The 14,556-nt window shown below is 41.6% G+C and overlaps 2 protein-coding genes across 7 annotated transcripts in view; both read left to right on the forward strand.

The window, feature by feature from the left end:
• The window catches only part of LOC147603887 (calmodulin-binding transcription activator 3-like), a 30,716-nt gene extending 27,321 nt beyond the window's left edge, over nt 1-3,395 (forward strand). For both annotated transcript variants that reach the window (XM_086795960.1, XM_086795961.1), the window contains exons 10-12: nt 56-647; nt 2,288-2,590; nt 2,770-3,395. In XM_086795960.1, the coding sequence (XP_086652086.1) occupies nt 56-647; nt 2,288-2,590; nt 2,770-2,865 (991 nt within the window). In that variant the 3' untranslated portion in view covers nt 2,866-3,395. The remainder of the gene's footprint in view (nt 1-55; nt 648-2,287; nt 2,591-2,769) is intronic.
• Nucleotides 3,396-7,678: 4,283 nt separating this feature from the next.
• Nucleotides 7,679-14,556, forward strand: part of LOC147603888 (uncharacterized) — a 32,234-nt gene continuing 25,356 nt past the window's right edge. The window contains exons 1-5 of one of the 5 annotated variants that reach the window (XM_086795962.1): nt 7,679-8,020; nt 8,489-9,161; nt 9,252-9,529; nt 9,725-9,891; nt 9,996-10,111. In XM_086795962.1, the coding sequence (XP_086652088.1) occupies nt 7,932-8,020; nt 8,489-9,161; nt 9,252-9,529; nt 9,725-9,891; nt 9,996-10,111 (1,323 nt within the window). In that variant the 5' untranslated portion in view covers nt 7,679-7,931. Of the gene's footprint in view, nt 8,021-8,165; nt 9,162-9,251; nt 9,530-9,724; nt 9,892-9,995; nt 10,112-14,556 lie in introns of all 5 variants that reach the window. The other 4 variants (XM_086795963.1, XR_015265513.1, XM_086795965.1 and 1 more) reach the window with 4 other exon arrangements.

Below are 14,556 nucleotides of genomic sequence, written 5' to 3' on the forward strand. Positions count from 1 at the left end.
TTAATTTCTTGAAATTATAGCACCATATGAAGGTAAACATCTCCATTTCTTGTAGGGAGGCAATGGTGGTAGCACTTCTGGCTGCTGGTGCAGATCCAGGGGCCAAAACCGATCCTAGAAATGCATTCCCAGCCGGTCAAACTCCAGCCGATCTAGCTTCGGCTGAGCATCACAAAGGAATCGCCGGTTACCTTGCAGAGTCATCGCTTACAAGCCATCTCTCATCACTGACGTTGAAGTCGAAATTGAATGAAAGTATCTCAGCTGCTGATGATGCAGTAGAAACCTTGTCGGAAAGGACTGTTGTCCAGCCAAGGGTGGGAGAATCAGAGGAGCAACTGTCTTTACAGGATTCACTTGCCGCTGTACGAAATGCTGCCCAGGCTGCGGCTCGTATCCAGTCAGCATTCCGTGTTCAGTCGTTCAAAAAGAAGCAGGAGTCCTATCGGCTTGAGGAGGACGAGTATGGGATCTCTAATGAGGAGGCACAATACATTGTGGCTGCTCAAAAGTCATACAAAAGTGGATTAATCTATGAAGATGATGAAGTCTCACACTCTGCTGCCATACGCATACAGCAAAAGTACCGTGGCTGGAAAGGGCGTCGGGAGTTTCTTCTGTTTCGCCAGCATGTTGTTAAGATTCAGGTATTGAGGACTTTTTTTTTTTTTTTTGGGGGCTTGCTTTTGTATAAGGTCGGTCTAAGTGACAGGTAATTTTTGCTTAAACTTGCTTTTAAAAATTATCAAGAAAAAGGTTCATCGACATTGCCTTTATTTAGTACCTTCCCATTACATGCAGTTCTCTCTCTCTCTCTCTCTATATATATATATATATATATATGCATGTATATACTGTATGCATGTCTAGGCTGTCCGGCTTACTACATGATACGGGGGAGGATGAGGCAATTATATGTTTAGTGCTCGGCTTACTACGAGATACAGGGGAGATTCCATTGGCTTTTTCCGAGAGGGATTTGGGCCACTTGGGTGATACAATAGGAGGATCAGAGATGCCTGGGCATGTACTTGATGGAGCTCAGACGACGCAGGGATGTAGTGTTGAGGCAGCATGCTGAGAGACAGGCCAAGCCCTGAAAGGAGTCAGGACACCTCCCAGAGAGCCATCACATCATTCTTTGTGGTACATGCATCCACATCAGAGTCCACACCCATACCAGGGCATCTGGTACGACATCAGAGCCCAACACCCATACCCGCGCTTTGGCTCTGCGTCCCAGAGGCGTTGTTAGCGAGAGAGCTCAATCCATTCTACGAGCTAGACATCCCCGACCCAGAGTATCAGGACCCTCCACCACACAGAGATAGATCTGGGAGGTTCTCCGCCATCATGACATGCTCCCATCACATAGGCCTGACCCTCTTTCTGCCCTGAGATTGGTACTGGTTGAGGAGGGATCATAAGATAATCATCTGCAATCTGGACATTAGTGTTTTTTCCATTTCTTCATTTCCTTTTTAGTTCTTCCATGGCTCAGTATATCCACGGTACCATTGTATTACTTATGGTCTCATAGACCCTTGGGGTCTTCCATAGATGTTAATATAACTCTCTCTCTCTCTCTCTCTCTCTCTCTCTCACCTCCATAGCGTAGCCCCCCCTCACTATATTCACACCCTATAAGGGTTTCTGTTTACCTTCCAGTTCCAGTTTCATTTTCTAGGTGCCAGTAGTATCATCTCTATTTTTCTTTTCCATTTTCTGGTTTTTTATCCAGACATTGTATTAGATCCACCATGATGTAACTTTTTGGTCTCATAGGTCATTATGGCCTTTTGAAGACGTTAATATAACATTTCATTTCATTTTTACAAAAAAAAAACATAATTTAAAAGAAGGGGTTCTTATCAAAAATAGGAACAGGTCACATTGATGTTGTTTTTGTAAACTTACATTATAAAAACATTACATATATTTGTGAACTTCACTATTCATATTTTTTAGTTAGCATTGAAAATCTTTATCTACACAACATTATTAGTATTTTTTTGGTAATACATATCAATAATTTCATAACAATATTAGCTGATTTAATATTTATAGCAATTAAAGATTTGACAAGGTCCCCCCCTCCTCTCTCTCTCTTCCCCCCCTCCTCTCTTTCTCTTGGTAACAAAGGCAGGCTCCGAATGAAGAAATTAGTCTCTTGTTTCTTCTTTTTTTCCAAATCACTAGAATCGATGGCATCATTGCCTCCTTTGATGTGTGATAAAAGTTTTTGGAAATGTGGTCTGATGTATTGACGTGTGTTGTCTCTAATCAGGCCCATTTCAGGGGACATCAAGTCCGGAAACAGTATAAAAAGATTATCTGGTCGGTTAGTATTGTTGAGAAAGCTATTCTAAGGTGGCGGAGAAAAGGCAAGGGTTTACGTGGCTTTGAATCAGTTAGACGGAAGGAAGAGCAGCAGGGCGGAAGTGATGGAGATGATGACTTTCTTAAAGCTGGAAGGAAACAGATAGAGGCGGGATTGGAGAAGGCCCTTGCAAGAGTACAGTCCATGGTTAGATCTCCGGAAGCTCGAGAACAGTACCGAAGGCTGGTTGAGGGCTACCAGAAGACAAAGGTAAACATTCTGACACATCTGACATCCACTGGGGGCAGGCAACATATGTGAAGCAGGCATGAGTGTACTTTTATATCGCATCCTACGCTGTTGTGATCATTTTAATCTGAGATCCCTATGCGAACATAAATTTTGAGCCTGCAGGCCACAATCTGACATCTCGATTCCTTAATGCACAGGCCCACTTTGAAGGGGATGCTTATGATACATCACTCATTACTGAGGACAAGGAGCAACCATATACTGAAGATTTTGCAATGTCAACATTTCCCTAAGGCTTTACCTTACACTTACATATCGAGGAAACGAACCCCGAGTTTTCTAAACCTTACTAACCCTCGTTTGTTTTGTAGTGTGTAAATCTCCTATAGGCAGATGTACTTGCTGATGTAATATAAGTAGAAGTCAGGCCCTTGTATGAAGCACCAAAATTGCTTTTGATTTTTTTACTCAATTTGTAGTGGTAAGACTCATTGTGGCCTATCCACAAGAGTCATTCTATTGGCCCAAGTTGTTGCGTGTGCCAGATACACATCACATTAAACTTCTCTAAGTTTTTAAAGTTTGCTGGACATGCTGGGGCTTCACAGTAACCAGAATATACTCAAAGCATATCACAAGGCAAGTTGGACTTACATGTATGCTGGTTCCTTCACTTACTATAGTGAATCAAACAACAGATGAAAGGTGCAATGGAGAGGCAAGAAGCCCAGGAGCATCAAAGGTTAGGAGGAGACCCATGCAGGAGGCTTTTGCTACTTTGCTTTTTTGAGGATATTAAAATTCTTTTATCGTTTTGTACAAAGTGCGGTGTATCTTTGCCTTCAATCATCTTGAACTTTTGTAATGATCGTTCCTGTTTACCTGTAAGCACTCTCCAAGCGTGAGCCATATATAATGGCAGCCATAAGGATCCATGACACATGGTGCATTGCAAATCCTACAAGGCTGAAACTTGAAATAATAGCACATCCAGCACTATAAATTGGACAATTTATACTCACTAATAGATGACTTTCCTTGTAGTTGCCTTACAGCGATTTCCAGGGAAGCTACACCTAAATTTATTTTTAGTAATATAAGTGGGCATCGTGTGTACCTTGACCTTGACATTGTGGATAGAAAAGAACACTAGCCAGAGCATGGATACTCCCTAATACTTAATATGCACATCACAAGATTCAAAGGTTGGCTTAGCTATCAACATAGACATCAGAAAGGAAGGTGTCTCTTGGCTTTCGTTACCACAAGATGGTGCTTTGTGAGCTATGTACTCTATGCTATCATTGTGGGTATTGGTATAAAGAAGCTCACACACTTAGCTCTTCAACTATTAAAATGGGTGTACAGAATAGTCTGAAGGTTCACTCACTAGATCATGTTGATTTGTAGGATCTTCACAGTCTATCTTTACCTTTGTCGTGAGCATGTGTCCATCTTCACAAGTCAAGTAAAGAGCGATGTATTTCTCTCCTCAGGCTAGAATATGTGTATAATTGTCATTGGGAACTTATTGATCATCTACATTGAGCCGTGCTTCAAGGTGTTACTTATGTCACTTCTCGCGTGCTCCATTGTTGTCACTCATTGTGATGTTTCATGGGATGTCTCTCTCTCTCTCTCTCTCTCTCTCTCTCTCTCTCTCTCACACACACACACACACACACACACACACACACACACACGCACGCGCGCGCGCGCATGAAAATGGAAGGCACAACACACGATGGAATGCCTTTTTTTCAAGCTCATTCTCTTAGATGAGTTAGCCAAGAGAGCTTGCTCTATTATGTGTAAAAGTATCTCCACTAAGTGGTGAAAGGTCACTTATATACTATGCCCATGGTTTCACTTTAGCTTGGACATCCTGTAAGAAGATTCTGGATTTATAACATTAGACTTCATGTGAATTTTGTTATATGAACTCTATTATGGCCTTGGTTTCACATTAGTTTGGGCATGTCTTAAAAAGATTGTGGATTTATACCATTAGCCTTTATATGGACTCCATGAGTTACTAGGATAGACTCTTGGCAAAAGCCTTGTCAAAACATTATAACCATCTTATGATTGAAAGACTCTTGGAAAAAGCCTTGGAGTCCAAACATTGTAGCTATCTCATGATTGAAAATTATAGAACACGGGCTCTAAATGGCTATAATATGTTCCTTTTCTTGCTTCAGATAAGCTAGATGGGCAGTTTATTCTTCTCACACAAGCCAAAAAATTTGATGTCAACATATTCTAAAAAGGGTTAATTAATGAGTTGACAAGTAATGGACCCATAGGGGAAGCAAGAGAGTATGCCGTTTCACTGTGAAGGTCGAAGAGGTTCGGGAGAGGCTCTCTCACAGTAGTCTCTTGGTGTGTCCTCTCTCCCTCAATGCTCTAAACTCCATTGTGTTTTACCTTCTTTTGTTTGGTGTGTATGTTGATGGCTTGATTCAGATGCGCTTGGCAAATGTAGATAAGGATTATTATTATTTTTCACTAGAAAAGAAACTTCTATTGAGTATGAAAAAAATATAACAAGGGAGATTTCAGACCAAGCAAGGGGGAAATCTCAATCAATTTGGTGCCTTGTGTTTCTAGCAAGGCCCCACATGGGAGAGAGAAATAGATGCCATGATCCCATTCTCATGAATTGGCGACGGTTCTCTTTGCAGCCATCGAAGATCCTTGAACCCTGGCCCAAGTGGCCATGATTGTGTGGATAATATCACACTAGTTCGTGCAAATGCAATGTTATCATAAACCAAAGTGTCCTCCATGGCTTTAGTGCATCTAGTCTTCCAGATGTGCCAAGCTGTGATGTTAGCAATGAACTCCCATGCGGTGTCCAATCTATGTGCTAGAGGTACATGGTTTGATTAGGGCATGTCTTGAAGATGGTGCCATCGACCCACTCCCTAGGTAACTTGCATGACCATATCTGTCGTTTCCTTCAAACTTGATTTGCGGGTCCGACCTTGTCAACCAAACAGTAGCACCAAAACAAATGTAGGCATCTCTCCTCATCTTTCTAAAAAGGTGTGCTATTGCAATCTAAATCCTGTGTGCCTCCCTGCACTCCCATAAGCAATGGTAGAGTGTCTCTAAAGCTCTTGCACATCTTGGACAAGCTGGGCCAGCACTAATGACTGATCTCCATTGGTTGGTGGCAAGGCCACCATGTAGAGAAAGCCAAATAAAAGTGGAAATCTTTGTTTCCATGTACGAGTGCTACAAACTCTGCCAAAGAGCTCTCTAAATGTTAAGGGTGATCCCATAAGCCCTTCAATGCGGTCTAAGAGTAGGGATTCTGTGGATTTGTCCTAGAACCATTATCAGAGTATACTATACACTTGTTGCATTGCTCGTGTGATGACTTGAGGTTTCACCTTCTTTGCATTGTGCTCAAAGCTGTAGATATAGAGTTTGAGCTTTGTCTCTCTTCTCTCTCTTATGTTACCCTTCTTTCGGTGTGGCTATAGTAAGGAATCTGTTGTCTATGTTGCCAGGGAGTTATTCTTTAGTTTCCTCTATGCATAGAGAATGAATGTCTATCTTGCTCTCTATGCATAGAGAATGAATGTCTATCTTGCTGTTATAGGCTATTTGCTGCCCCACTGCTATATGCAGATTTATAGTGAGCTATGAAAGGTGTGGAAATCTACCTCTCTCTCCCTCTCTCTTTGTATACACCCAAATGGCAAGGAGAAGGAGAAATATGAAAATGGAATCCTAATATCTATGAAACCAAGGAGATAATTGAATCACTCTCTTTAATTACGCCAACCCTAAGGGGCTTTGACACCATGTTAAAATTGCTAAGCTAGGGAGGCTCATAGCAAGCCAACATGGCCAAATTTGATTAAGAAGAAAAATGAGCGAGATTATGAAACACACAAGATAAGCATAACAAGAGTATAATTCTCATTGTAAATCCATACTCATTCCATTAGATTCCATCAGATAAAGCCTTTATATAGGCTTGACTACATCTCCATTAGCCACTAACTATGACTCATAAGCTTGATTAAGCTATCCTCTAATTCTACCTAGATTTAAGGACCATCTCCCTTGAAATGAGCACCCACTTGGGCTTTTCTCACCTTCTAGGTGCTTTCTTTGGGCCACCCTTTGGGTTGGACATTCTATATAGTTCTTCACATTTAGGCCTCCTTTGAGCCTTTGAACCTTAGTCCTATGACTAGTACAACTCTTTCTTCATTTGAGGGTCACATAGCACTCCCCCTTACTCCTAACATTCACACAACATATCACTTGCTATCCAAATTAGGAGGGGAAGACCTCGGCTTGTGGGTATCTTTATTCTATATCTCCAATTCTTGTGCTAAAAATGTATTCCTTTAGTCTCTGGGTCACCTTCATTACATTTTTTTTGTGTAAAGTTGAGCTAGAGGGCAAGCCTTCTTTTGTAGACCGAGCTAAAGGTGCAAGTTGACCTTGAGGGCAACTAGAGGGCATCTAGAGGGAGGTGGTAAAGGTAGGAATGCTGTCAATGAAATGGGGCAATTGAGCTAAAGTTGAGCTAAAGGACAAGCCTTCTTTTGTAGACTAAGCTAGGTGTAAGTTGAAATCGTTAGCCTCCTTCAAAGTGGGGTGCATGGGTAGAAGAAACTTTGGATTTGATGAGTTTGGAGGACCTAAGATTTTAGGTTGGTAAAAGCCCTTCTATACTTATACACACAACAAACGGATGGTCAGTAATCCCCCCTTTTACGTTTTTGAAAAAACAGAGGAAAGAAAGAATATTCCTAAAGTATACGTTCAATTTTTCAAGATTGCCACAAGGGGAGATTCTAAACTAGTACCTCCACTTTGGGAAGCATAGGCACTACTGATAATTTTTGTGCACATATACGTACATACTCGTAAGATTAAAAGGAAATAATATGACACTCTTTTTGTAAGGGACTAGTGGGCCGACCCAGCTTGATATTTTTCAAATTCCTAGAGTAATAGGAGCCTACCTCTCCGAACCTCCAAATTGCCTCCCAAACCTCTAAATTCTTGCAACACGGAAGCTTAGTGAAACTCTTCCTTCTTTATATATATATATATATATAGAGAGAGAGAGAGAGAGAGAGAGAGAGTGAGAGTGAGAGAGAGAAATAAGGTCAATTTATAGGAAATAATTTCTATTTTTTTTTCTTTAAAAAAAAAAGCTGCGTGCCGGCAACATTGGGATGTACGGCAGGAGCGCCATGTGTCAAGATGTGAGGCGTCGTGCCTGCGTCCTCCCGCCACGTTCTTGCATTCTTGTTGTTGCAAGAAAGAAAAGGGGGGGGAAAAACTCTCGTCCTTTTCTTTTTCTTTGGAGGTCAGTTCCTCTCACATGCCGACGATACTTCAATCGCCCACATCACAGCTTGTCCTCCTGCTTGCAACCCACAATTCAACATTTCCCGCGTCTCCCCAATCAAGGTAATAACACCAGTTTGCTTTAATCCTCTTGTCCTCCATTTTGCAGTTATTATTATGTTAATTCAAATTTCTCATGGATTAGATTCCCTTCATCAATGCCATCTAGATTTGCTTATATCTACTAATGGTCTAATACACCAATCAGATTGACATGCAGATTATGCTCATCTCAATCAAAAAATCTATAGCCTTTGGGTTGGATGTGTAATCCTAACTCAAGGAGATTTTGGGAGGAAATATCCAATCTAAGTCCCTAATCTAAGGAGATTTAGAGAGGACATATCCAATCTAAATCTCTAATCCAAGAGGCAAGTTATCCAGTCCATAATCACATGTCACTTAACTAAGGAGAAGTAGGGGATTTGCAATCGTAGGTCAATGCTGAATCATACTTGTTATCGCACATTACGATAATTTTGTTTGAGAACAGCACAAGATTCACCAGATGTTTTGAGGCTTTGGTATCAGGGGTTTGCGAAAAAAAGCACTACATATGTCAAAAACCATGCCAGAACTGTCTGAGAGTGGTACACACACACTTGGCATTAATCAAGTGCAATCAGCGAAGGTTCATGGAGGAGGATCGGGAAGGGGTTCTTTTCACAGTGATAACAATTACCTTAGTGACATGGGGCACCATGCTGATATGAATAACATCCATGCTGATTCGAATTTGGAGCTTTTTGATATGGTAAGAAAGCAAGAAATGGCATGGGAGAATGCTGAAGCTGCTGTAGGGCAACTAGAAAGTCGCCTGCAGATGCTTGAAAGGTCGGAGTCCATGAAAAAAACACCCATGCATGTGATCCAAGATAACCTGACTGGTCTTGTGCAAGTCCCATGTGAACATTTTGCTTCCGGGCACTACAGCTGCATTTATGTCTCCCCCATCTATGATGCCAAGAAAGGCAGCATCATGTACCGAACACACATTGTCGAAGATGGCAGTTATGGACTCCGAAGCCGGTCTTTCAATGATCGAGGGAGAGATGATGAGAAGGATCCGCAGATAAAGAGACTCAAGATGGAGGTTCAAAGGCGAGATCTTGAGATACAAAGACTGAAAGCAGATTTGCAAAGGCTAAGGTCACTAGAACTTGAAGAGGATAGAAACACTGTCTCAGACAAGTTCGTTGATAAGGTATGGTAACTGCTATTGCAGTGATATATGTGGCACTCTTGTTGTAGGGGGTTCCTTTGAAATTATTGAATAGAGATGGGGATTTGGCAGGTTAATACAATCAGGATGCATACTACCATCTCAAGGCCCCGAAGCTACCATGACACCACACAACTCTCAAGGACTGACTTAAGTTATAGTACTATTTCCAGTGGAGTTTCGGCTGACAATTCAAGTGGGTTTGCAAACAGGCTAAGAGATAGCCCACTTTGTGAAATGTCTGGGAGAAATTTGGCCCGGGATGGGTTTATGAATGCCATGAAAGAGAAGGCAGTGGCAGGAAGAAGTGAAAACGGCAAGGAACCATCTGCCGTTCCAGATCTGGATAGGTCAGTTTCCTTCTTAATCCACCCCCCTTCTTTCTCCTTTCTCCCTGCCCTTCTTTTTTCACGTAGTTTTAATTTCCCATACTCATTTTTAACAGCTTCTATGTTGCTTCATCATGGTGCATGGGCAGTCCGAGTTTTCAGCATTGATGATGTCGATTGCTCATGGTTTAAAAATTGCCCAACTGCTTTGTCTAGGTCTGTTTTATCTCCAAACTGTTCAAAAAGCAGCTTCATGGTTCAACACACAGTCATTTCATTCTTGTCAACTATGCAAGTATCTGTGGAAAACCTATGCAACAGCATCAGGATGCGTGAGCCAAGAGAGAGTGATTCTTCCAAGATCGATAGTGGAGCGATTGAAGGTGAGTGTTTATGTCAGCTATCATGTGTACATGTCGGCTACCATTTTCTGTATCCTTTTACATCCTCTGAAGGCATGGTTGTCATCTCTTGTTTGTGTATGCAGATGAGCTCTTCATTTTGAAAAAAACGCTCAGCAAACTCAAAGAGATGTGCCAAGAGTCTAACTATCAATTCTTTGCTTGTTGCAAGACTGGAAAGTGCCAATTGGATGTGGAGAAAGTGAGTCTTTTCTTTCACAAATGTGACTGATGCTTGTCTTCACAAGCATACCTTTTTTTGTCTAAGACGCTTTGATTTTCTAAGCGTGCCAAGCTGCTCACTTGTATAGCTGGTTCTGTGCCTTGACCACTACCCTTTTGACAATATCCAGCATCCTATCCTCAGCATGTAATCTGACTCATCCTTTTTAAGATTCAGAGTATTCCCCAAGAAGGATACCCATTTTGAAGCCAATTTAATGGGATTAGTTATCGTCTTACTTCAGTTGTCCATAGCTTTGGAAATGCACTCTCTTACTCTTTAAGTGTCTTGAAGAATAATCTAGAGGGGGCTTGAGATTTCTTGAAAGATAGCCTTTTAGATACAACCTGCCAGCTTGAGCCCTTGAGTCTCCAAAGTTGAGTTTCATGAGCTAGAGAGGATTAGGGTGTGTAGAAATGGATTAACATCAACATTTTGGCATAAGAATGCAAAAAAGTATTAGGGCTAATGACAAAACTATGGCATAATGACAAGATAACAGATTTAGCAAAAATCTCACATGTCATTTCATTAGATAGGGGACTTTATATAGGCTCGAGTACATCTCCATTAGCCACTAATTGTCTCTCATAAACTTGATTAAGCCATCCCCTAATCTTTCCTAGATTTGATTCTCTTTCACGTTTGAGCCTCCGTTAGGCCTTTGAACCTTAGTCCTATGACTAGTACATTTGTTGCTTTAGTTGAGGGTCACATAACACTCCCCCTTGCCATGCACTTTACTTTGTCTCTTAGTCCTTAGGTGAAGAATGTTTTCTCCTCATAATGTGAAGGACTATCTGCTTTGACTTTGAGTCTTTTATCAAGGTTGCTTCAATGCCGTGAAGGTAGGGTCGGGTAGATTTTTCAAGGTAGCCACCAATGGGCTAAATGATTCCAAGGTCATGCTTTTGAGAAGGATTGCTATAGCATCCTCCTCCACTAGAGCTCCAACACATGCAACTTGTTGCATGACACTTTTCATTTTGTTTAAGTGAGCTTGAAGTGACTCACTTTCTGTGATGTCCAATCCAAAAAACTGAATTTTCAAGCTAATTTTGGAGTTCTTTTGTGTGGCACCAAACAATTTATCTCATGCTCCTTTTGAACTTTCTCCACTGCAATATGAGATGGATGAAACTATCTCCTAGTCCTAATGCAATGATGGCTAGGACTCTCTTATCGTTTCCAAGCCAAAAACTTTTCTCTTCTCCTTCCCATCCGGGTCATGTCTCTCCTTCACTCACAATGCCTGAAAGTCCGTACAAAATTAAGCTTTACTTGCCATGTATGGAAACAATCACCATTAATTTTTTCAACTATGAATGGAGTTGGCATGATTTCTCTACGAGGATGGGAAGGTCTTAGCAATGGAGTGACCCAATGGCAATAGCCCTAGCCTCTCTCCTCAATCGTGCCAAAGCACGCAAAACCTTAAACCAACCCGCAAAGTGTGTCCAAACAATAGAACATGAAAAAGAAAGAGAAGCAAGTTTATGAAGCTAGTTTCTTGGATTATTGGTATCTATTTGTATTTCTTAAACTCATTTAAAACCAACTATGGAATTTAAATTTGGAGTCTTACATACCCTGTTCACACACATGCGTGCATGCACACACATACATAGTGTATATACATACGTATGTATATTTATACCCCTACTTAGCATGTATGTATTCATGTATGTAATACGTATGCACATATATGTGTATTCAAGGGTATGCATTACACACGTATGTATCCAAGCCTTCATGTATGTGTGCATAATTGTCCCCATGCTAGTCTAGGCTTCATTAGTCCCTCCTTAATCAACACGATATCATGATTAGCTTTAAATTAAGCTAAAAATCTCATAGACAAGTTCACGAACCAAACATCGTGATAGAAACTTTGAAATTGTTACCCACAACGCAAGGGCTTAGCCATAGAAGTTTACACTAGGGCCCCGTGTGGGAATGTCTCTCCCCTTCCTCTCCCTCCCTCTCTCTCCAAGATCAAGCCTGGATTTTGTTAATCTTGCTAGAATGATTGCAAGGCTGGATGGGTAATGCCCATGCCAGTAATCTTGCAGTCTTGCAAGTGAGGCCTTTAAGTAGAGTTTGCCATTGCTAGATTTATCATCTAGTCTAGCTAAGAAGACTTTTTCTTTTAGGAAGTTTTTACAAAAAGTAGTTTCTTTCAAGGAAAAGTTATAGACTGAAGTTTACAAAAAGTAGTTTCTTTAAAGTGAGGGAACTAAACACCATACATGCGACAATATAGCATAAGGTTATCTGATTGCATGGATTTGTTTTTGAATTCCAATTTTGGAGCTAGATTTTTGGTTCAGAGGTTGGTGGCCATCTTGCAATGGTTCTAGGATTCTGGCCATCTCCTGATGGTTCTGGGGTTTTGGCTATCTTGTGGTCGTCTTGCAGATCTTGCACACATTATAAATACAGAGTGTGGATCTCAGGAACACTTTACAATTAATGTGATTAAGACTTAAATATCCAAAATAGAGATCTGCAATAACCATGAAATAAAAGGATAACGCAGCATTGGGGCTGGAATGGGACCCCCGGTTGAGATAATATGTGTTAACCAAAGGAGCACTTACATGCAAGCTTTGAGGGCACCCCACAGGGCTGCTAGGTATAAATAATGATTACAGTGTAGAATACCTCTCAAGGGGCAACCATGCCGAATCACCGGACTCCCCAAGAGCCAAAATCTCAACATGTTTTTTTCGACTAGGAGAGGCAAAACACCTTGATTCTTCCAAATCTTCTCCCCTATTGACTGGATAGGCAAAAGACCCCACCGGCTTCCACTTCTAGCTGACCATGCGAGCACAAAAGGATGGATGGGGGAACATCATCATTGTGCTGGGTTTGTATGTTGTGAAGGGTGTCTTCTATGGAAAGAAAGACGATTATTACTACACTCTTCTTGATACTCAACTTCATGTGTTTCTGTACCAGCAACAGGGAGATGGCTAGCAGCAGGGCGGCAACCAGAGGCCCAATATGATGGTGATGGTAGTGCAGCATGGTGACATCAAGGTGGTGGGCTGAATGGTGGCCAACAAAGAAGGATTTTTTTTTTGTCTTCCCACAGTCGACCTTCCTCTCTGTATTATGATGGAGAAGCTCTTTTTGTACGTGAGAGATGGCCTTGCACTCACCCTCCACTTTGTAGGTGGCGCCACTATCTAACATGGGGTCTTAAAGACCCTTGTCAGGTGGGATCTACACGTGGAAATAGATTCCATTGGCACCACCGTTTTTCCACTGTTGGATTTTAGTAAACTAGGGTTGCTGGTGAGAAGTAAACTAGGGAGGCCAACGATGATTGTGGATTTGGGACAGTGGAAAGGTAAACTACGCTGCTAAATTGATAAACTAGTGAAATAAGTATAATAGGGATGGTAAACTAGGCAAATTGGTTGGTACCCCAGCAGTGGCAGCCAGCTGCATGACATATTTGGCGGGTACGTTGCAGCGAGGCCATCGAGGGTACTCTCACCCCTCCAGCAGAGTCCATCAGCTCCATTTGGACTGACATCATTCATACACTCCGTGGTCAGTGGGGGAAGCTTCAGGATGGATCGGATAGCATGCGTAGACAGAGCGAGGGGCCTTCTTATCCACATGGGTCCCTTTCTCATCGATTAGGCCAGCGAGATTACCTTGCATTACAGGCCACTTGTGTGGCTCTCCACCCCCCTCCCCTTTTTGTATGAGGTAGGTTTCCCTCCGAGAGCGGCCAGCCATGGAGGGAACCACCCCTCCCTAGATTGTTTCTTGCCTCTTATGAGGGTTCTGAGCATGTACATTTAGCCCTCGGGTTGCTATTTTTTAACTTATAAGAAGGATCCTGGAAAAAAATAGCATGCAAGGCCCGGGAACTCAGATTTTTTTTTTTTGGATGAATTTCGAACAAAGAAGGGTACATGAGCTGAGACTTGAACCTAAGACCTACCTAGCTGTCACATGCACTCTGCACTGTAGTGCATGGTGACAAACTGGCTCATCATCAGCAATGCAACAATTGTACATTATTAGTTCCAGGATATTCTCAGTCCAGGATAAGTTAGGCACGAGCTACGTAGGTCATTCTCAGCCATAGTTAGTCAGTCAGTCAGTCTAAGTCCCTTAACCCACTTAAAGAGACGCATTCATGCATATACAATCAGTAGAAACTTTAGTGTTTGCATCAGAAAGCATCCTGCATATTGCACATCATTCATGTATAGCATCTAGACCATTGCAGGAATCTCAGATAGCATCTAGGAATTATCTAGGATTTATCTAGGATTTTTCTCATCATTTTCAGAATTTATGCATCATCATTACGCATTTAATGTTTATATAGTAGTCGGCCAGCATCTAGTGCCAACCGACTAGTAACATCACTAGTATAAATAGAGGCTTTGCATAAT

The sequence above is a fragment of the Cibotium barometz genome, chromosome 63, assembly GCF_041138505.1.
Source record: "Cibotium barometz isolate CiBa-2024 chromosome 63, ASM4113850v1, whole genome shotgun sequence".
In the NCBI taxonomy this organism is placed as follows: Eukaryota; Viridiplantae; Streptophyta; class Polypodiopsida; order Cyatheales; family Cibotiaceae; genus Cibotium; species Cibotium barometz.